Consider the following 16,298-nt stretch of genomic DNA (forward strand, 5'->3'; position numbering starts at 1 on the left):
AGGAGCTGACATAGAAGCAGATGCCACCGCCTCTTTTTCCCAGAGAGGGCGGGGTCACGGTCCCCTCGTATGAGGCCGAAGCCTGGAAGGAGTAGGGCGTTCTCCGGGATGTTCTCATGCAGCCAAGTCTCCGTGAAGCAGAGTACTGGGGTGAAGCAGAGTACTGGGGCCGGCCTATACAAGGCCGGCCTATACAAACGCATGTCAGCTGTGTAGGAGATTAATAATACTGTTGCTGTGCAGGAAGGAGGGGGGGAAAGAGAGGCACAGGGACAACGGAGCGTTGCATGCCCGACATCACGCGGAGGATGGGGGAGTGGCATCTTCAAAGCATCAAGAAATAAAAAGCTCAAAATCTGTTTTTTTTTTTATTAAGTTGGAGACCTCTTTTTCTTAGTATTTGTCAACTATTTTCTGCTTGCTGGCTACTGAAAATGTGTAACAAACTAAGACGAAAGTAAAGGCTTTTGAGAATAAATTTAGTGTATCAACCTCTTTTAAGTAAGCTTTTTATAGTCTTGCCCAAGATCCCTTTACTGAATAGCTACTGACCCTAACCAGGATTCAAACCCCATGTCAAAGGCAGTGCTTTTTGGAACTCCTTACCTCAACAGATCAGGACAGCTCCATCCCTGGACGTGTTTAAATCCAGACTGAAAACCCACCTGTTCAGTTTGGCAGTTGCAGAAATATAACTTTTGTTATGTGAATACTTCATCCTACTACCAATTACTGAATCTGAGAGAGCCTAAGCGCTTTGAGTCCTATGGGAGAAAAGCGCTATAGAAATGTTATTGTATTGTACCTTTAATACTTTTAGCCACAGCCCCTCAAGCATGCAGAGCAGGTGCTCTGACTGAAGTCTGACTGGATTAGCTGCATGCTTGTTTCAGGTGTGTGATTCCGACACTAATGCAGCCAAAGAGATCAGCAGGACTGCCAGGCAACTGGTATTGCTTAAAAGAAAATCAATATAAAAGCCTAGCTTTAGGTTCCCTTTAACCACCCTGGCGTTCTGATTAAATCGCCAGGGTGGCTGCGGGAGGGTTTTTTTTAAATAAAAAAAAAACTATTTCATGCAGCCAACTGAAAGTTGGCTGCATGAAAGCCCACTAGAGGGCGCTCCGGAGGCGATCTTCCGATCGCCTCCGGCGGCAAGAGATAACACGGAAGGCCGCAATGAGCGGCCCTCCGTGTTTCGCTTCCCTCGTCGCCATGGCGACGAGCGGAGTGACGTCATGGACGTCAGCCGACGTCCTGACGTCAGCCGCCTCCGATCCAGCCCTTAGCGCTGGCCGGAACTGTTTGTTCCGGCTACGCTGGGCTCGGGCGGCTGGGGGGACCCTCTTTCGCCGCTGCACGCGGCGGATCGCCGCGCTGCAGCGGCGATCAGGCAGCACACGCGGCTGGCAAAGTGCCGGCTGCGTGTGCTGCTTTTTATTTGGTTAAAATCGGCCCAGCAGGGCCTGAGCGGCAGCCTCTGGCGGTGTTGGACGAGCTGAGCTCGTCCAGACCGCTCAGCAGGTTAAGAGAAAAAATATTTCTGCTGGTTTCCATTGCTACTGTTTCTCTATGAAGCCAAAAGTGACTTAACTTCTACCCATTTCTTTTTTTAACCCAGCTCAGGATAGGTTCACAGTGCTCAGTTGCGTTGCAGAAAAATTCTGCATGTCGACTTACTGCCCATATAAATCTATGGGTCTGTTCACAGTAATGGATTGTGTTATTCTAACTTGGTGCAAGCAGGCTTTGCATTAGGTCTATACCCAGTCTCAGTTGCAGTTAACACACATTTTAATACGTGCGTTATGCAACTGACCACTGCGAATCCAGCCTCATAGTTATGCTGGGTACACAAGTTACTTTTTTCCGCTCAATTCTCATCTTTTCTTATCAATTTACATTCACATCTATGAGAAATTGAGTGGTAAAACAATCAACAGTAATATTGGACATGACGGAAATTGGCAATCGGGAACGCATCTATCGAATGAAAAAACGTAACGTGTGCCTAGCATTAATTTACTGGTTATTTTACAGATCACTGTCCCTCCTACAGCAAACATCACCTAGATAAAGGGTTACATCTCTATGTAACTGCTTTACAAGGGAGGGGGGATTCAATCACCTTCTGTTCATAATGTCCCTGTCTGAAATGGGAAGTTTGTAATTTGCATTTTTGTAACTATAGCAAAAAAGCTTGTAACTATAGCAAAAAACAAAACAAAAACCCACAACTTCCCACAATCCTGTTGGCACAGTTCAGCAAAGGCACAAAGATCAGGGGGATAAAAAAAAAAAAAAAACATTTGCCATACTATGCCAGGGAATAGAAAACACATATATAAGTAGATAAATACTTGATCTACTTACATAACATGTGTTGTACTGTCCACGTTTTGATTTCAGTGAATTTTATATAGTAAATTAAAAGAATTCTGTTCCTGGTGGGAACCATGTATTTTGCCCACAGTTGAGGCTAAATACTGAGGTCATTTCTTCCCTTAACTTTTTTTCTTTTATCCTCCAATCGCTGAGTCACATCAGCCTTGCTTGTAAACACAAGTGAGCAGAGGATCGTGTTTCAGATATGCAGCTAGGCAGGGAAATAAATGGAAGAGGAGGAATATATCAAAGATAAAAAGAACCCCCAGCATGCAACTGTTTGGCAATGGCTATTAAAGGGCCAGTGCTCCTATGGTATGTGATAACTTAAAACCATAACAGCAGAAAACGTTTTGAATGCAGGATTAGCAGCTTTATCACTTAATACACTCAGACCAGTTGCTGTTGAAATTTGTTCTTAGCTTACAATAGAGTCTTTAAAGCAGGAGGGTCACCATAAAAAAAAAAAAATCAGAGGTTGGGTATTTGTTGCTCTCATTTCCTGTTTCTATTTAATGTAGATGAAGGGATAGAAAATATCATCAAGAATGCAGACCACAGTCAAACCTCACAGGTAATTAGTTTTATCTATTGCTAGCATAAATTATGGCAGGATTCCAGAGATTTCAAGTTCATCTTAGGTGTGATTAAGGAGGTATGGGGTAGAATTAAAGTGGACATGAACTCTCGCACAGGACAGAAGGAAAACATAGAAAAATGCACTCTAAGTTTAGCCCGTCTAATGCCCCCTCATCTGTGTCTAATCAAAAGTTGTAATTTGATCTCTGCCCTGTGTCAGCTGACTGCCACGGCAGAGACGCGGATTTGAAAACACAGGATGTTATCAATATGCCCGCTTCCATGAAAGCAGAAAGTATAAACACTGCGGATTTATTGTAGGCATTGTATCAGAGCAGAGAGGAAGTTCTGAGTTCAGGTCTGCTTTATAGGCAACTATGGCATTGAGTATCCAGTTTAACAGCCCTACAGCTGGTGCAGGTGGTGATGGTAGCTGAAGATTAATTGCATTCCAGGGAGCAGAGCTGACACTGTTTTTTACTCTAGCTTTTGTAGAGGTTTGGTCCCCAAAAGAACCAATAATTGGATTCACAGAAAGAAAAAAAAAAAACCTTTCACCTCTTCCCCAACACTCTTTCTTATTTTCATTATGAAAGGCAATAATGTTTAAATGGAAGCCATAACAGGATGTACTGTGCTTTTTTCCATGGAACTAACAAGCTGCACATGCTTACAGGTGCAGCCCTAAAAATAAAAGGAACAATCTGGTGTACTCATTTATTTATTTTACATAAAAATCTTCTCTCCTTTTCCAAAGAATGACTTTCCACATCTTAATTTTCCATCTGCAGTGGTTAAAAAAAGTGCTTACTCAACAGTACCAGCTCACCACCGAAACTGGAGACAGCTGGTTCTCTCCAATCTCTCTGTTTACTTGTCTGTGCTGGGTCCATTTCACAAATCCTCCCATATTAGCACATGCATTAAAATACTTAGGCTACAAATGAAAAGAAGAAAAATCTACACCGGGGGACTACTGTGTGGTTCTGTATTCACTCCTCAAAAGATACAGCAACTGGACAGCCCAAATTATTAGCAGAGGATGGTCTTTATGGGCTGATTACACAGAATAGAAAGTTGCATTCTAGAGCAGGGTTTCCTAAGCTTGTGCTAAAAGCCCACCAACAACGTATGTTTTGCAGGAGCGCATATTTACTGGTGGGGTAATCAATGCCTCATCAGTGACTATTCACTAACGCAGTGTTCTCCCCAGGCTCTTTTAGCTGGGTGCTCCACCTGGCTAGTTTTAGTCAGCACCCGGCTGTCATTGTTTCACCTCCTCCTATGCTGTAAGCAAAGTTATACAGAGACTAGCTCACCCTGCATGCTCTCATCACACCCCACCCGGCTAGAGTAAAAATTCTGGGGAGAACACTGTACCGCTGCGGAATTCCATAAAACATGCACTGTTGGTGGGACTTGAGGTTGGGGAACACTGTTCTGGAGTAGGTTATTGGTTCTTACAGCTCCAACATATTTGTGGTATGGTACAACTATAATATTTTTGAAAAAAAAATTACATGAACAAAGGCAATATACAAGTTCAAAATATCTCAGTCAAGTAACAGCCATAGCTACAGTAACAAAGCACGTCCCAATTATTTTCTGCCCCCCACACCCCCTTTTCCCAAATCTATGATGGTGATGGGGACAATAAAACATCTTAAAAGAAAATCTGGAGTGAAAAATATTCAGTATCCCACTCATGTCAATAGCATGGCCATGTCTGAGCATTTATGCTATTCAAGTTTGCTCAACCAACTTGAACATTTTTATTGAATGTTATGTCAGAGTTTCAGACCACTTTAACATAATTCACAAAGCACTTTCTAATCGGAAAAAAAATTAAGCCTGGGCCTTCACATGAACATTTTTTTTTTTAGTTTTTCTTTCTACAGGCAAGTCACTTGCCTGTAGAAAGAAAAACTAAAAAAAAAAATGTTCATGTGAAGGCCCAGGCTTAATTTTTTTTCCGATTAGAAAGTGCTTTGTGAATTATGTTAAAGTGGTCTGAAACTCTGACATAACATTCAATAAAAATGTGTTTCCTACTTTTTATTACTCATACAGTTATCACATTTGCTTTTGTGCACAAGTAATATTGTCTAATATTGTCTACAAATTACAAGTTTTCAAAGTGTAGTTTATCTTGCCCTGAAAGCTGCCATTGCATTTTATTCCAACTGCTTTTTATTATATATTAAAATCTTCTAATGAGCTGTTCTGAACTGTGTGTGTGCCTGATGCAGAGACAGCTTCTCAGAGTGATTTTTACTTGTCACACACAATGTATCAACAGTGGAATGTAAACAAAGATTGTTATCTCCAGTCTGGATGGAGGTTTGAAGCTGAATAGCAGGACCAAGTGCTTTGTTTAACCATTTCAGTGATGTTCTGCTACAATTTTTTTCTGGGATAGTAGCTTTAAAGCTGTAAGGAATCTTTTAGAGCAAAGTAGAAATGCTGACTTTCAGACCAAAACCGATTTTAAAAATTTCAGTTTTTTAAAAAGTTAACCATACTTATATGTCATTAATACAACCATCCCTGATAAACACAGAGTAACAGGTAGCATCTAATGTGTGTAGTATGTTTAACAAATCTGTCCAGTCCTGAAACACCATCAACCTTTAGTCCAAGAGGGACCAATCATAACCTGATGGGGAGGTGAGCTCTGAAACCCAATCTTCAACACTTCAATATCAGCAGACATTTGGCCTGTAAACATTTTTAGATCTGAGTCAAAAAAATGAAAATATTTTTTGCAGTGTAAACCAGCATCTTAGGGGTGCAGAGATTGATCTAAAAGGTACACACGTCCAGCTATTTCAAACAACTTGTCGTCCGACTTGTTTGAACGACTTGTAGTGCAAACAACAAGTCGTTCAGACGTCCTGTACACACTGACCAACAAAGTGGCTGATATGCTAATTTATATGTTGTTTAACCAACTTGATAATGGACAATGGATTGGATAGAACAATGGACTGATCAAACAACTTGTTGTTTGAACATCTATTCGTTGGACAAACAACTAAAAGTTGTTTGTACACATGTGCAACCACACAGACGTTTGAACGACTGTGGAAAACCGGCGCAAACAGACTGTTATCAGTCACTCGACAGCACATACACACGTCCAACTTGTTGTTGAAAAAACAAGCCGGACTGACAAGTTGTTGGAAAAAGTTGGACGTGTGTGCCTACCTTAACAAAGACCTGTATTGTGCACAATGTAATCTAAACACTGAGCAGAAAATGACCTTATCAAAAAAATGGGGTTTTCCCTTAAAACCCATACACAAGCTAGATGCATGTTGTCTAGCAGGATATGCACCCAATCCCTCAGGTGATATTGCAAGGACGATGCTGACAGATGCGGAGCAGGTGTGACGTCATGCAGCAGCAGCGGGGTAATTGGTGAGAAAAATGTTCTCCCTTGTTGCTTTGCACAAAACAATCAGCCAGTTTGGATCACTGGCCATGCGGTCAAGAAAGAACTTGGTGGCCGGGAGGGGGAAGACTGGTCAAGAAGGGTCAGGGGCTGCTGTACACATGCTGGATTCTCGGCAGAGGCAGTTATCAGCGCGTTTCATCTAGCCTGTGTATGGAGCTTCATACTGTAGTGAGTGATATGGAGGCTGACATATTTATTCCCTTTAAAAAGGCAACTCAGCACACATTTAAAAAAATCCTTTTGGCTGCAACAGTGTCTAAAACTTTGTACACCCATTGTATGAAACTTGGCAGAGGTGGCCGATAACCTCAGCTGAGAATCTAGCACGGCCCCTATTCCTCAGCTAGCAATCAGCTCCCACGTGACGTCATTTTTGTACCACTCCGCTGGTCCCCGCAGAGAATGGAACATGTTGCTAGCCTGTAGGCTTGCGACTCACCTGTACTGCCTCTGAACTGCAATGTCGGCAGAGGGATCTGGTCCCCACCTCTGCCAGGCTATATGCCTCATATGTATGTATGAGGTTCAAGTCACACTTCAGGAACAAGCTTACAGCTAATATGGCAAGACTTTAAATCCGAGCAGCTGGTGTTCACACTGGTTCTGTGTCAGTGGCTGAAAGCATTACAGACACAGGATCAGCAGGATAGGCAGGCAATTGGCATTGTGAAAAATGCAGCCTTCACATCTCTCCCACTTTAAGAATTTCAACGTAAAGGTATTAAAACAGGGCTGCCTTTTTGTGTGTGAGTGTTTGTGGGGAAACAACCCACACTTCTACAGGATATAAATACTTTCCATTTAACAATGACATATATAGCAAGCATCAGTAATTCTATTCAAATCTAGATCTCATAATTGCCCCTCCCTGTGAAACAATGCGCAAGACCAACAATACGGTGTGTGCTGAATGTGGCATTAATTAGAGTTGTGTAATCAAGCCAAGTCCGCTCTGCTGCTCCTTCCACAAGAGGGTGTGTCCCTGGCTCATCCTTTTACAAGAAGTTTCTGCAAGCAGCGGGACATAGTTTCCCTATGGGTAAAGACACACATGGTGCTGACATTCACTCAAAGTTCCAGTTAAACTCAGAACATTAAAATCAGTAACACGCTCGGATATGGACTCCTGAGGCTGTGACTGATATGTCAAATACTGACTGTAAAGAATTACCACCAGAGTGGCTCTTGGGACATCCATTATGTGCCTTTCAGTAACTAGATGTTAGGTAGTATGGTTTGTTTCATTTTACAGAAAAAACGGTTTTCTTCAAAATAGCTCAATAGTGTAAGACAAGTTTACTCAGTTATTGAGCACCCTTTACCTCTTCCTTTTACCCTTCATCCTTGCACTGTACTACTTTGATTCTATTATTTTCTTCTCTCCAGTGCTATAGACATGGCCAGATTCCCAACTGTCTCCAAGGAATACAAGTGACAGACTAAAACTCAGCATTTCTTCTTTGCTCTTACATCATAAAATCTACAACCAAAAAAAAAAAAAAAAAAAAAATGATGGTAGCAGAACAGTATTCCAAGTAAAGGCTGGTACATATGATGCAATTTCCCGCCAGATCGAATCGATCATTTCCAGAATGTCCGATCTGCTTCCAACCAAGAACAGAATAGATTTTCAGATCAGTAACTGCACAAAATTCGCTCGTTCTCAATCAGGAGTAGATCGGACATGCTGGAAATGATAGATTCTACCCATTCATTTGACAGGAAATTGCATTTTGTGTACCAGCCTTTAGAGCCCGTTTTCACTATGCCTGAATCCTATAGCTGTATATGGCATGACTTAGCGATTTGGGCCAAGGCTTTGCAGCACTATGGGAGCTGTGGCTGGATTGGAATGGCTGCGGCTCCGAGTGTAAACCGGCCCTTAAACACAGCACTTTCTACTTTAATGGGCAGCTTAGTGCTGATTCCAAGGTAATGAATACATTGTCTTCGGTTTCCATTTCCTTATAAGCCACAATTAGTAAACATTAGCAGCAGTGCTGAAACTCAGCTGCGCACATGGCAGAAGCAGAGAGGGGTGGGAAATAACTACTAAATAGATTTTAATATAATAATAATAATAATCCGAACATTTGTATAGCGCTTTTCTCCTGTCGGACTCAAAGCGCTCAAGAGCTGCAGCCACAGGGACGCACTCAGGAGGCCACCTTGCAGTGTTAGGGAGTCTTGCCTTGAACTCCTTACTGAATAGGTACTTGACCTAGCCAGGATTCGAACCCTGGTCTCCCATGTCAAAGGCGGAACCCTTAACCAGTACACTATCCAGCCACTAATATATACATATAGCAGCTATGCAATACATGCAATGGCAGCTTTCAGAGTAAATAAACTGTACTTTGGGAACTTGTAATTTGTTGACAATATTACTTGTGCACAAAAGCAAATATGGTAACTGTGCAGGTAGTAAGTAGGAAAACAAGTTTTTATTGAATGTTAGGTCAGAGTTTTAGCCCACTATAAGTACACACTTGCAACGGAGTCACCTGAAATGATCATGTGAGATTGCTTTGGATGAATTTCCCAAATGTGTACAGGAATTGGAAAATCATGATCAACTGCTAAGGTTAAACAATGCCACAGACACCAGCCACGTCCCCCTGCTTCCCCTTCCATAGAGCAGAACATGCTGTTCAGTAGATATCCAAACAACATATTTGTACAGGGAGAGGCCATCCGGAATGATCAGTACTGTAAGTGTGTAACATGGATTAAATGGAGAAACGTGTGACTAATTAACTTCTTTAATTAGCAAGTGCAATAGCATACACACCATAATTATTAAGTATTGGCACAAAATCAACCTTCAGTAGTACTGCGATTTTAGGCTTATTCCAGCTGTAACCAGTCCATGTGACATTTTTAATCCTCTAAACACTTGTGTAGTCACAAAGGTCACATTTTGAGGATTTTCTTCTGTGGGAACCAATGGCACTACCTGGTCATCAACCAGATTAATTTCAGCACAAGTAAAATCTTCAATTAATGGAACAATGGAACATCTTTAAAGTGGACCTCAAGTATAGCGTGACAGCTAAAAAACAAGAACAATGGCAATGGCGCTTTCTTGTTGCCCAACTTACTGCTCCTACTGATTCTCAGTCAATCCAGCAGTAGATGAATGATCTTTTCACTACTAATGAAATGATTGCTGCATCATCCTCCTTCCCCCATTTCCCTCTCTCGAATGTGTGGCTTTAATTTACATGGAACTGGTTAGTGAAGTAGCACATCACTAAGGATATGTCTGCTGGTCTCCCATTACATGCACTACTGCTTTAATTTCAGAGCACAGACATAAACCTCCACCAAGATTTTGGGCTTTCACTGGCCAGAGCACATCTTTCTTTCAAGCCACACCTACTCATCACCCCCCCCCCCCCCACCACCACCACCAAAGAAAAAAAAAACACCAACCCAAATGACCACACCTCCTGGCAGCATTTCTCAACTAGAGGTAGCTGCCTGGGTGTTTTTGTAGAAAGGGGGGGGGGGGGGGGGGTTAGACTTCTAGTTCTACTGCTGTAGCATTGGCATTGAAAACTAAAGCTCTAACCGTTAGAGCTTTAGTTTTCAATGCCAAAGCAGTAGAACTATAGGCAGTTTCAGAAATTATTGGAATTTGATTTTACACTTTAGGTCCACTTTTAAGTTCAACGCCACATAGGTATTGTGGCTTAAAATCGGACCTAAACCCAGGAATCTGCTCTGCTCTAAAAGATAAACAACAGTATAACCTCTACTAAAAAAAAACCTGTTACTGCTTTCAGGGCTCCTCAGAGATGCTGCAGTGTAGTGCGGCACCCGCAGACTTTTCATGATTTGCCCAGAGCGATCATATAGCCGGCAAATCGATGTGGTTCCCAAAAGCGCATGAGAGTCCAATACCTAATTCCATATCGATGAGGGTTACGTAATACACTAGGTGTCAACTGGAGAGAAACTATCACTTGCATAGAAGGGAGGGGGAGGGGGGGAGAGAGAGAGAGAGAGAAACACAGCCTAGTCATTTGTATCCTTGGCACTGTACATACGCACGTCTATCTTTTCTCACATGCTCCCTTGGGTACGCTTTAATACTATAAATGAGCTCTTACTTTAACCTCCGTAGCGGTAACCCCGAATCAGGCTCTGGACAGAATTCACAGCTCACAGTGGTAAACCAGAGCCTGACTCATGATAGCCACCAGGAAGTACAGACGGAGCATTGCGCGCAGCGGGCATTTCAACTCAACTCCCCGGGATTCAGAGGCTGGCAGCCATTCTTCTTTCGGTCCCCGGTGGCTCTAGATCCCTCTGGTGAGATCGCCATATGTCATGACAGCAGCCGCTGATCTCACTATAGGGGTAAAAGCGCCACCTGGAGGACGGCAGGAGAATTACAGCGCTGGATCCAGGGGAGATAAGTAATGTGCTGGGCTGCCGCAGATCTCTCTGTGGTATGATTTTTTCCTGGTTAGGGGGTCTAAAAGTCTGTAAACAAATTGCACCGCTTTTAGACCTTATCCACAGGCTTACACCCCCTAGTGGCCAGGCTATTTTTTACAATTCAGCACACTGCAGCTTTAACAGTGTGCTGCACGGCCATACAACTTAGTACACAAATCAATCTGCCCCCCAACAGAGCTTTCTGTTGCTGGGCTCCGCTAGCTGCTGCAGGCTTTTTAAAAAAAATGAATTTGTTTTATTTTAAATTAAAATGTCTTTTTTTCCCCTCCCTCCAAGAACCAATTAGGGCAATCCTCTCTCATATGCATTAGCCTATGAGAGGTGATCACGTGGAGAGCTGATCTAGGGGACAGCCAAGTGACAGGGCTGTACCCAGTACAGCGCTGCACTAGATCGCAGCGCTGTACAAGTTTTTTTTTGTTACAGTCTGCCATCAATGATCGCCACTGGAAGACTGAATCGGGGATGTGCGCGCATCCGCGATACCCGCCATCTCCTCCCCCAGGACTTGACGCTGATCGGCGTTACTCGGTCCTGGGGGAGCCACTCTGCAGCCTGCCGATCGGCGTTATGCAGTCGCAGAGTGGTTAAAGAGAATCAGAGGTGAGAATAATATGGAGGCTGCCATATTTATTTCCTTATAAGCAATACCAGTTGAGGATCCTGCTGATCCTGTCTCAATACTACCAAAGACCCTGAACAAGCATGCAGCAGATCAGGGGTTTCTGACAAGATTGTCAGAACTGCCAAGATTAGCTGCATGCTGGTTTCTGGTGCAGCCAAATAGATCAGCAGGGCTGTCAGGCAACTAGTATTGTTTAAAAGGAAATAATTATGGCAGCCTCCATATCACTCTCACCTCGGGTTCACTTAAAATCCAGAAGTATTCATACCACCAGGGAGATTAATATTGGCAGCCAGGGCCCACATTTTTTTGTCTTCTCAAGCTTTTCAAGGCTAATGCTCCTTTCCCTTCACACTGTATAGCAAACGTAGAATTCCACACCACCTCCTTTAAAGGGAACCTAAATTGATAAGGATATGGATTTTTCCTTTAAAAATAATACCAGTTGCCTGACTCTCCTGCTGATCCTGTGTCTCTAATACTTTTAGCCACAGCCTCTGAACAGGCATGCAGATCAGGTGCTCTGACTGAAGTCAGACTGGATTAGCTGCATGCTTGTTTCAGGTGTGTGATTCAGCCACTACTGCAGCAAAAGAAATCATCAGGAGTGACAAGCAACTGGTATTGTTTAAAAGGAAACATCCATATCCCTCTCAGTTAAGGTTCCCTTTAAGATCACCTTAACTTAATTGGATCATAATTTTAAAATGATATACAATTTTAAAATATAGAGCTGTGTTGCAGCTGCCACGTGGCTCCATATTTTAAAATTATATGGGATTTAAAAATGATGATCCAATAAAGTTAAGGTGATCTTATGGAGGTAGTGCAGATTTCATGTTTGCTATATGAACTTACTTCCTGAGGTACACAGGAAGTGATTTCTGCACACCCCACCTAATCGAGGGTTAGCCAGTGAGTGCGGCTGCACAACAAAACCTTCCCTTCACACTGTCTGAGTGGTTAAGATACTAATCAAGCGGTTCTAAGTCAGCAAGATCCCCTTACAGTACCGCCTGGTTGTGTTGGCTTATGGTGCTGAACAGAGTATGAAGTCATCCAATCACCTTTCCTTCACACCTGCTGAAAATAGACATATGCATAGCAAGACACTCATTTAAAGTGATTTTAAAATTATGCAACTGTAAATGATCAGATCATGAAGATCACCTCCTGTATGTAAAAACACTCTGTTCCGGAGATTCTGGGTTTACCTACCGATGTTAGTTAAACCAAGACTGCACAGTTTTGCCTCAGTTAAAGTCATGCTATCCAAAATATAAATGATAAAATAGCGTATGAGAGGAATCAGCGCAGGAGACTTGGGCGCAGGATACAGCCGGTATATGGCTAATCCTGCTGCTGCACAAGTCCTGGCCGTGTTAAATATGATTCCCCCGCCAGGCCGCCGTGGATGGTGGGGAATGAAATAATTCGCTTCCAGGAATTGCTGGAAGCAGAATTATTGTGTTTTTAAAGTAACTTCAGCTCCATCTTCTGGCGGCGCTGAAGTTACTCCCTGTGCACTCAAGTCTCCTGCGCTGGATTCACGGTGTTCGGATAAAATAAGGCACCTAGGCAATGTATTTCTAGCAGTCAAGCATAGTGACGGAAGCAACATGTCAAATGGGGCCATTTTTTTCAGCAGCAGGGCAAGAGACACGTCAGCACCAAAGAGTACAAAGTACAGACATATCCTAAATAAATAGCTCCAGAGCACTGTGGACTTCATACTTGTCACAGAGTATTACAGAAGATCAAAACTACAAACAAGCAACAAGCATCAGGTCACCCTCACTCTTATGGTTTTAACTTAGGGAAGTGGTACATCATTCATAGATTAAAATAAACCTTGTGGTGGTAGCTTTTCCTGCTAAATCATTTTTTTATTTTTTTTTACTTAGAGCTCCTATAACCCGTAATCATAAGAACTTACAGCTGGGCTAGGGAGGACTAGTTCAGCACAGCCCTGCTAGCCTAACTTGTCCCTGTCACTATTTCCTATTGATAGTGAGCAGAGATAGTCAGTAAGGCGCAACTAATTCCACCATGCATGCCAAATTATGTAAATTATACAGAGCACAGAAATTGGGCAAATCACATGCAGATCCTGCTGAAATTGGTATCTCATTAACTATCCTTCATATTGAGTTGTACAGCCTCCTTTGGCACGCCATGTACTATCACTATATTCTGAGCCAAGATCATTCTGATGGTCCTAACTACAACAGACTAGGCTAATGATATGCGCACTTTACACATTGCTGATCAACATTACTCTATGGAAGCTAGGACCTGCCAAACTGCGGCAGTGATGCAGTCCTAGGTCAGAAAACCGTGCCAGTGCCCAGCAAGGAGGCGCCTGCACACCCACTACGTATGGAAAATACTGGTAGAGAGCAGTGAGATTATCAGGGCGGTGCTTAATTCGTCAGCTCAAACTCATGTTTGTGTCTTATAATTTACTGGGCAATAAAATCAAATGAGAAAAATGAAAATTATGAATATGACAGACATTGTAAGGCTTTTGGAAATAGAAGAAAAAAAAACAAAAACATTCACAGCAGTTGGTAATTAACCACTTTCCCCACCACTACAGTATATCTACGTCAGCTGTGGCGCCCTCCAAGTCACAGCCACGTAGATATACTGACCTGGCTGCAGCCCCACTGTGCACGGTCGGGGGTGCTCTTTAGAGCGCACCCTCCAGCACGGTCAGCTGCAATACTAATTGGTAGAAGGGAACATGTTCCCTTTTGGCCAATTAGTCCACCCCCCTCCCATGAACGATCGCTGCAGTAGTGAACTGCAGCGATCCTTCACTTGTCCCCATGCGCACAAATAGTTTAAGAAATGCACAAGCAAGCAGCCACACTCGCCTACCTCGGTCCTGCGACTAGCCTGAAGCCTTAACCCTTTGATCACCGCTCTGCAGTCAGCCGCATATTGCCGGTAACCCGAGTCCCGGCTTGATGACGTCATCAAGACGGGACCCGGGTTACCGGCAATATGCGGCTGACTGCAGAGCGGGGATCGGAGGATCAGGCTTCAGGATAGTCGCAGGACCGAGGTAGGTGAGTGAGACTGCTTGCTTGTATATTTTTTTTTAACTATCTCTGCACGGAGGGGGCTGCCTGATGGGGGGGGGGAGGGGGGCAACTGGCTATAGATTCTTAGGGGGAGGGGAGGGGGATATGCAAAGGGAGGCATACATATTTACTGGGGGACATCTGAGTAACCAAGGGGAGGGGGGGGGGGGTTACAAATTTTGCACATTTGGGCACCTGGGGGGGCCATACCTTAATACTGGGGGCACATTTGGCTATAATGGGGGCAGTGTTAATCCTGGGGGTACATCTGGCCATAATGGGGGTAATCCTGATCCGGGGACACATCTGGCTATAAAGAGGGGCACTATTCCTGGGGGTGCATCTGTCAATCTATACTGGGGGTGGCAAACACAGGGGACTCATCTGGCTCTGCTGGGGTGGCTGATATTGGGGATACATCTGGCTATACTGGGGGGGGGGGGGGGGTGATACTGGGAACACATCTGGATATCTATACTGGGGCGACTTTAACTGGTGGCACAGTTTTTATGTCAATCGCACTTTGTTTTTAAACAGAAATTGGTCAAAATTGAGAAATAGTGCATTTTTTTTTTTATTTCCCCCCCCCTTTTTCCTATTAACATGCATAGAGAGGAACATTTTACTTGGCACCAAATACCCCCCAATGAAAGCTTAATTTGTCTTGAAAAAAAAGATATATAGATCATTTATGTGGCACGAGTACAGATGAAGTTATTGGTGATTAAACAGGGACACCGCTAAAGCGTCAAAACTGCTCTGGTCAATAAGGGGAAAACAAGGTCTGGATGCAAAGTGGTTAATTTCTCCTTATGGAGGGTGAACATTGCTCTAAAACATTCTTACCTGGAAGCTACCAACCATGATGAGTCCAATAGCACAGATCCAACCCAGCACAAATGCTACAGTGTTCAGAATGGAGGGACCATATCGCTCAATCACATAGGCATATCTCAGTAAGCCTATAAGCATCACTGCAAGACATAAGCATTAAGAAATATGAACTTGTTAAATATCCATGGCTTGGAGCGGCAATCAATTGTACAAAAATGTATACACCAATCAGCCACAACTGTTATAGCTAGATGACTGTGCCCAAAAAAATCCTAAATTGCAGTTTGTGTAGGGGTGATCCCAGTATGCAGTGATTAGTACGCGCTATAAGGAGGTCCAAGGAAGGACAAACTAGGTTATCAGTGCATACCTTTATGTGTGGTCTCTCTCCTCCTTCCCCATGGTCCTCTTAATCACTCCTTGAAAAATTAGATACTTGGCTCACATTTTCAGACAGGAAGAGACAGGCACCATGCGATGTTCCCCCTAATAGCAAACCTGAAGTGAGAAACTCAAGTTTGATACCTCAGAAGAGGGAAGGCTTTGGACAGTATAGAGCCTTCCCTTGTCTCTGTGCGGCCCATCGTTGTTCTGCTTTTAGTCAGTTAAGCTGTTTCGGCCAAACAGCTCTTTGGAACTACATGTGTCCCTGAGAAGTTATGAGGGTGCACCACTGCTACTGCGCGTGTATGGCATGCGGAGTAATCTGGATGGACTGCACTGTGTGTGCAGTCTCACTCTTTATTTCAATGGTTTTGTCCCAGAGAAGAGAAATTGCAGTCTATCTGAAACGCTATAGAATGTGGGCATGGGCCATAAATGTAGCGGAAAATGGACAAGAAAAGTGACGGTTTATGATTCA

General features: G+C 43.3%; 1 protein-coding gene across 3 annotated transcripts in view; it reads right to left on the reverse strand.

Annotated features, from left to right (window-relative positions):
• LOC137535998 (transmembrane protein 150A-like) overlaps nucleotides 1-16,298 on the reverse strand; it is a 185,753-nt gene that overhangs the window by 21,271 nt on the left and 148,184 nt on the right. For all 3 annotated transcript variants that reach the window (XM_068257922.1, XM_068257923.1, XM_068257924.1), the window contains exon 5: nucleotides 15,449-15,576. In XM_068257922.1, the coding sequence (XP_068114023.1) occupies nucleotides 15,449-15,576 (128 nt within the window). The remainder of the gene's footprint in view (nucleotides 1-15,448; nucleotides 15,577-16,298) is intronic.

This window comes from Hyperolius riggenbachi, chromosome 10, assembly GCF_040937935.1.
Source record: "Hyperolius riggenbachi isolate aHypRig1 chromosome 10, aHypRig1.pri, whole genome shotgun sequence".
Taxonomy (NCBI): Eukaryota; Metazoa; Chordata; class Amphibia; order Anura; family Hyperoliidae; genus Hyperolius; species Hyperolius riggenbachi.